At 44.5% G+C, this 6990-nt stretch overlaps 1 protein-coding gene across 1 annotated transcript; it reads left to right on the forward strand.

The window, feature by feature from the left end:
- The first annotated feature begins 4391 nt into the window (after nt 1–4391).
- kcns2 (potassium voltage-gated channel modifier subfamily S member 2) lies at nt 4392–6984 on the forward strand. Its single transcript, XM_020606728.1, has 2 exons — nt 4392–4830; nt 5156–6984. Exon 2 carries the CDS (start codon nt 5158–5160, stop codon nt 6595–6597), a length of 1440 nt encoding a protein of 479 aa, XP_020462384.1. The 5' UTR covers nt 4392–4830; nt 5156–5157; the 3' UTR covers nt 6598–6984.
- The last annotated feature ends 6 nt before the right edge of the window (nt 6985–6990 follow it).

A 6990-nucleotide genomic window follows, 5' to 3' on the forward strand; every position in this document is an offset into this window, starting at 1 on the left:
TTATTTGTCTCCATAAGTAGTTGCACAAAACCTTTGAAGTTATCTTGTTGTTGGCTCAACAGTGCGGTGTACATCTGCTTCTGCTGACTCAACATCTCTGTTACTTGCACCACTGAAATATAATCCTCTTCTGCGTCAACATCCTCATTTGCATCTGATTTATTAGCTCTTTTCCCTCTTGGAGGCATTTTAATAGTTGTAGAATTTGTTCAAAGACTTGAAAATGTAGAAGATGTGAAAAATCGTAGAACAGACAAGAGGAGCAGTAAAGACGTCTGATTGCACAGAAAAAAGAGTTTAAAAACTGAGACTCATTCACTTTCAACTGGGGGCTACAGTGTTGTCTGCAGTGCTGCAAAGTTAGTGAGCACTTGGGTACAATTTTGAGGTATGTGCAAGATTTCTCTTGCAGTGGAGTACTTTTACAATGAATGCAGGACTATACACTGTATAGCTGTATGTACTGTAGCTTTTATTTAATTAAATAAAAGATCTGAATTCTTTTTTCGCCACTGGCCATGATAATTTGACGTTGATTTTTCTGAAAAGAGACCCTGGTTATCAATAAGAAATTAGATTGAAGGAGACTTGTTGAAGCTATGAGAAATAATTACACAAAGCAGCACATTAATCTCACCCATGTGTGAAAAGAATGAATCAAAGCAACCAGTTCAGTGAAAATCAGACAGTGAATAATCTGATGGTGATAGCCTAGTTAGCACAAGTAATTTAGAAAGAACCACCTCAGTAGTCCTGGACAAAGTCATAATGACATTTGCTATTACAAACCTCAGGCTTCTTCACCCATGCTAATGAAATCTGTGGAGGTGTGTGCCATCAGAGATCCCATTAGCTGATAGGACTGATGGAGCTTGAAGAATGAGAAGATACATACAGTATTATTTTCACCTAAATCAGATATCCTACACAGAAAATGAATTTCCCAGCAGGTGAAGAATAAACACAGACTGTCATTTAATGTAAGGACACTATTCACACGTGCCATATAAAGGCATGTTGTTACCTACATGGGATTATAAGACATTCCTACTTGTGAATGGAAACATTATGATGACCAATCTGAATAAAACAAATCACCAACATCAGTCACTGTGAGCACAGGGTGAAACCAAGGCAGTCGATATGACCCTGCTGGAAATAGATAATGAATAGGCTAAATTGAATTACAGCATAATCACAGCACAATGCCCACACAGCCACAGATGGATCCCACAGGTGAGAAGCCTTGATAGGGAAAGGTCTGTAATAATGTAATCAGCTGAGAGTGGTTGTGTGTGATTTCAAGGCTCTTGTTAAGCTTCCCAAATCCTTCAAATCTACTATGTTAAGGTGTGGAAGCTTATAAGATGATCTATAATACTGTCATACTGGGAGTACCTGAAAAGCATATGTTTTATTTTCACTAAATCCCTAAAACCACCCAGAATGAGGATATGGCGTATGTGAATGCCGCTGTAAAGCCCTGGTCTGTAAGACAATCCCATGCTTGGGAGAATAAAATGGGATGAAATATTAATGCACTCTTCCATCCATCCATCCATTTCCCTCCGCTTATCCGGAACCGGGTCGCGGGGGCAGCAGTCTAAGTAAAGATGACTTCCCTCTCTCCAGACACTTCCTCCAGCTCCTCCGAGGCGTTCCCAGGCCAGCCAAGAGACATAGTCCCTCCAGCGTGTCCTGGGTCTTCCCCAGGGCCTTGTTCTGGTGGGACATTCTCAGAACACCTCCCTAGGAAGGCGCCCAGGAGGCATCCGAAACAGATGCCCGAGCCACCTCAGCTGGCTCCTCTCGATGTGGAGGAGCAGCGGTTCTACTCTGAGCTCCTCCCGGGTGACCAAGCTCCTCACCCTATCTCTCAGGGTGCCCCCGGCCGCCCTGCGGAGGAAGCTCATTTCAGCCGCCTATATCTGGGATCTTGTCCTTTCGGTCATGACCCAAAGCTCATGACCATAGGTGAGAGTCGGAACGTAGATCGACCAGTAAATTGAGAGCTTCACCTTACAGCTCAGCTCCTTCTGCCAGTCAATCTCCCGTTCCATCCTTCTCTCACTCGTGAACAAGACCCCAAGATACTTGAACTCCTCCACTTGAGGCAGGAACTCTTCACCAGCCTGAAGGGAACAAGCCACCCTTTTCCGACTGAGAACCATGGCCTCGGACTTGGAGGTGCTGATTCTCATCCCAGCTGCTTCACACTCGGCTGCAAACCGCCCCAGTGCACGCTGGAGGTCCTGGGTTAATGCACTCTTAGGGAGTAAAAATTTGCAAGAGAAATATCCTGTTTAGGAGTAAACAGTTCCAGTGCAGCCTGGAGCCTGTGGTTATATTTCTAAACAAGTATTGCAGTGCAATACAGTAAATATTCTTCCAGTGATCAGAACTGAAAGTTAGTGGCTTTTCTATGACCAGCAACATAAATTTGCAGCTTATACAACACAAGACCATTTACAGGACACAAAGTAAAATGTTCAAAATGGGTTTCACTGACACAGACATCTGCTCACAATGCACTCTAGGTTCCACCAACAGTTACTTTCATGCTACTTGGACCTGCCAACCAGTTCATTCCCTCTGGATAGCAGTGACAGAGAAACTGTCCACCATCTTGGGCTGTAGAATCCCTCCTTCTCCATCACTTTGCTTACTCGGTAATATCACAGAAATCGACCACTTACCAATTAAATACAAAAACCCACTCCTCATTTCTCTAGCTATTGCCAAGAAAACAATCTTTCAAAATTGGAAATAAAAAACCCCCCATTACACTGGACCAACCTTCTGACAGAATACATCACATTAGAGAAAATGGAATCCACTCACAAGAATAGTTTATCTGCTTTTTATGACACATGGAACCATTTTTAACACATTTCAACTTGAACCAAAGACCTGGGGCTGAGGCTACGCACATTCCCACCAACCTCTAAAAATGTAACAAGCTGCTTTGATTAGTAGTATCTTATCATTATTATTGTTTCATTTTTCCTCCTTCTCCCTTTCTTGCCCTTCATAGACTGCATAAGTTGGAAATATCCACACTTCGCACCCTCACACACTACAATCATGTAAAACTCACCACATTTCTTTGTAATGTCATGTATCCGTTGTCTTATCTTCCATGTCCTGACTGTTTTGTTAATGTGTTGTTTTGTTTCAATAAAAATAAATCAATAAATAGAGTTAGTGGCTTAAACAGGGTATCTAGTAAATGACATCAGCAAGAAGAGTGACTGAAACAACCACAGTGGTACAGCCTGAGGGGGCAACAGCTGCTACTGAAGCTTCTCCTTCAGCAGTATAAAGTCGTTGTGCTGTAACCTTTATCATAGCTGCTTAAAGGTGTGTGTTGGACCTGGAAATAAGACAGATGTGTATTTTTCAGTTTTTCAAATAACGCAAACAAGAGTACACTAATGTTTTCCCAGTGCATAATCAATATATTAGCTTCTGGATATAATAAATACAACAATTTACTCACATCATCAACAATTTGCCCACCTCATACCCTCCTACAAGCCTGCTGACAAAGAGCTTACTATTGGCATACAACCTGAAGAATTCTCACCAGGCAGCTTTTGTCTGCAGCTGCTGTCACCTTCACCAGACACACTGGGATGGGTGAGACAAAACCCTCAGCAACTAATTGATAAAAGCAGGGGTGTTAATGATGTCACTGAATTAATAAGAGGAGATTCAGGTGCTGGAGATGGTGTTGGTGCTCAATGCTGAACACTCATACAGTTTATTCCTGGATTAAAGTCATAGTTTTCCATGTGCTCTGTAGGGAGGATTAGTAAATATCATTTCAAGTGAGAAACACTGGCCTAGTTTTAATGTCATGGGGTATTTGTATTGATCCACAACACGTGATAGTGAATGAATTTGATCAGTGACCACAGACCATCAATTGTAACATTTTATATGAACGTATTGGTCCTCAAACATCTTTACACACCTCTGCAAAAACAACAACACCACTGTCACTATAATGCTTTTGAGACATTCTCATAGGAGGCCTACGCAAACACTCTTAGTTTTGTTTTATTGCAATATTAACAGAGCGGCTACTATCACCTCTTATGATAGATTTTCTTTATTATAATTTTCTTTTGTGGAAGTGTCTGTGCCATACGCTTGAGATCTTATCATATGACTGTAATATATCTTCAAGTTTATCGTGTATCTAGCGCTAAATCCTTTGTTTTTCCAGTGACACTGTACTCTAAGTGTATCACACTTTATTTACACTTGATAGTGTCCTCTCCCTCTGTCTGGATGCTTTTCATGTGTTCGTTAGTTGACGACTCCCTCTCCTCCCGGAGCTGCGTCTCGCCCCTCAGCACCATAATGCTGAGATCACTTCAGGAGGGCGGTGCAGAGGGAGTGCTACGTGTTGCTGAGCAGCAACAGATAGAAAGCAAAGAGAGAGAGGAATTCCCTCACAAACAAAAGCAGCTGCAAGGGCGTGTATCAGTTCCTACGGTGCCCTGAATTCCCTGTAATAAATCAACCTGCAGCAGAAGGGAGTGTAAAATACGGTGGATGTATGATGTAAGGACAACAGCTACAACAAGCCTGAAGGATACCGCCAGTTTATTTCTGTCTGGAGGCATCATCACATTTGACAACGCGCCGAATTGGCTTGTCTTCTGCCGTGAGAATCAGCCTGACAGGGACGCGCCTGTCTGTAGTCCAGGGGACAGTCTCTGCCTTTAGGGCTACAAATTGCCCACAAACTGTAATATGTCATCACTGGAGTTGAAATGCAGTCTTCCTGTGTAGGACTCGGTGAAGTGGCATTGCTTTAAAGTAAGTTGTATGTGTCATTGTTTCAGTGAAGCCAAAGCTGAGAATCACTGCTCTTTAGGGACTGTATTTTTGAAAAAACACATTGTGTAACAAATGGACATCAGATCTGTCTTTAACATCTGTAACATTAATTCAAATTATAAAAGCTGCATATTGGCTGCAATTCAACATAGCTCCGTTATTTTCTTTCTCCCTTCTGTCTGGCTGTGCGTTTGTCTCCTTGTGCTATCTCATTCTGTCTGTATTTGTCTTTGTGTCACTGTGATTTGGTCTGTCATTCCTTTCTTTCTGTGCGCCGTGCGTCTACCTGTGTCACCATCTCCAGACATGACAGGTCAGATCCTGGGGGGGCTGGATGGCGACGCTCACATGGATGACAACGCCGCCATCCGCATCAACGTGGGCGGCTTCAAGAAACGTCTCCAGTCGGACACTCTCTCTCGGTTCCCCGAGACGAGGCTCGCGCGTCTACTCCAGTGTCAGTCCAAAGAGTCCATACTAGAGCTGTGCGACGACTACGACGATACAGAGAAAGAGTTTTATTTCGACAGAAATCCGACTCTCTTCCCCTATGTGTTGAATTTCTACAACACGGGGCGGCTGCACGTTATGGGAGAGCTGTGCATCTTCTCCTTCAGCCAGGAGATCGAATACTGGGGCATCAACGAGTTCTTCATTGACTCCTGCTGTAGCAGCGCCTACCACTGTAAGAAAATGGACCAGGGCCGGGAGGTCTGGGATGACCGGAGCGATGAAGGGAGTACCACTTCATCTTTTGACGAACTGTTGGAATTTTATAACGACGCCACCAAGTTCGACAAACAGCTGCTCGGGAGCGCAAGGAGGCGCGTCTGGTTAATGCTGGATAACCCCGGCTTTTCAGTGGCCAGCCGCATCATCAGCGTCCTTTCTATTTTGGTGGTGCTCGGCTCCATTGCCACTATGTGCATGAACAGCATGAGCGAGTTTAGCTTGATGGACAGTGAGGGGCAACCCACAGAGGACCCTCGGTTTGAGACTGTGGAGCACTTTGGCATCGGCTGGTTCACCCTGGAGCTAGTCGCTAGATTTCTAGTTGCACCAGACCTTCTGCGTTTCTTTGAGCACCCGTTAAACGTGATAGACCTGGTGTCCATACTTCCCTTTTACCTGACACTCCTTATAAATCTGGTGATAGAAAGCAGCCCGGCGCTGGCGAACCTGGGACGTGTGGCGCAGGTACTGAGACTGATGAGGATTTTCCGCATCCTGAAGCTGGCTCGTCACTCTACAGGGCTGCGTTCCCTGGGGGCCACCCTCAGGAACAGCTACAAAGAAGTGGGTCTGCTGCTTCTCTACCTGGCCGTCGGGGTGTCGTTTTTCTCGGTTATAGCCTACACGGTGGAGAAAGAGGACAGCGAGGACCTCTCCACCATCCCGGCGTGCTGGTGGTGGGCCACAGTCAGCATGACCACGGTTGGATACGGAGACGTGGTTCCCGTGTCCATAGCGGGCAGGCTGACCGCTTCAGCGTGTATCCTGGCAGGGATTTTAGTAGTCGTGCTTCCGATTACGCTCATTTTCAATAAATTCTCCCTGTTCTACAAGAGACAAAAACAGCTGGAGATCGCAATGAGAAGCTGTGATTTCGACGAGGGGATAAAAGAGGTGCCTTCTGTCAACCTGAGGAACTATTACGCACACAAAGTCAAATCCCTCATGGCGAGCTTATCAAACATGAGTCGGAGTTCACCCAGTGAACACAGTCTGAGTGAATCAATACAGTGAGACAGTTTTCTGGAGGTCACACGGTCCAGCTGGGTGACACTATGTGTGGCTGCATGAAGAGCTGTCCAGGGTGCTGAAACCCTTGAACCAAAAGCTCACTACTTTGTCTCACTGTTTTCCGTCTCAGTAGCTCAGTGCAATAGTGTGTTAATCTATATGTCAGTCACAATGAGAAAGCAAGCTAATGTACAGTACAGTCTGAATATAAAATTTCACCATGCGTGACTAAGGCCCTTTATCAAATAGGCCAAATAATATTTGACCACATCAGATTAAAAAGACAGAATGTCCATGTTGTTTACAGTCCTAGATGGTGTCACACTGTTTTCCACCCTCCTGCTATACCTGTTGTGCTCAAATATGTCTCAAAGTAGCTCCAGACATATTGTTCTT

This window comes from Monopterus albus, unplaced genomic scaffold (genome assembly GCF_001952655.1).
Source record: "Monopterus albus unplaced genomic scaffold, M_albus_1.0 scaffold81.1, whole genome shotgun sequence".
NCBI lineage: Eukaryota > Metazoa > Chordata > Actinopteri > Synbranchiformes > Synbranchidae > Monopterus > Monopterus albus.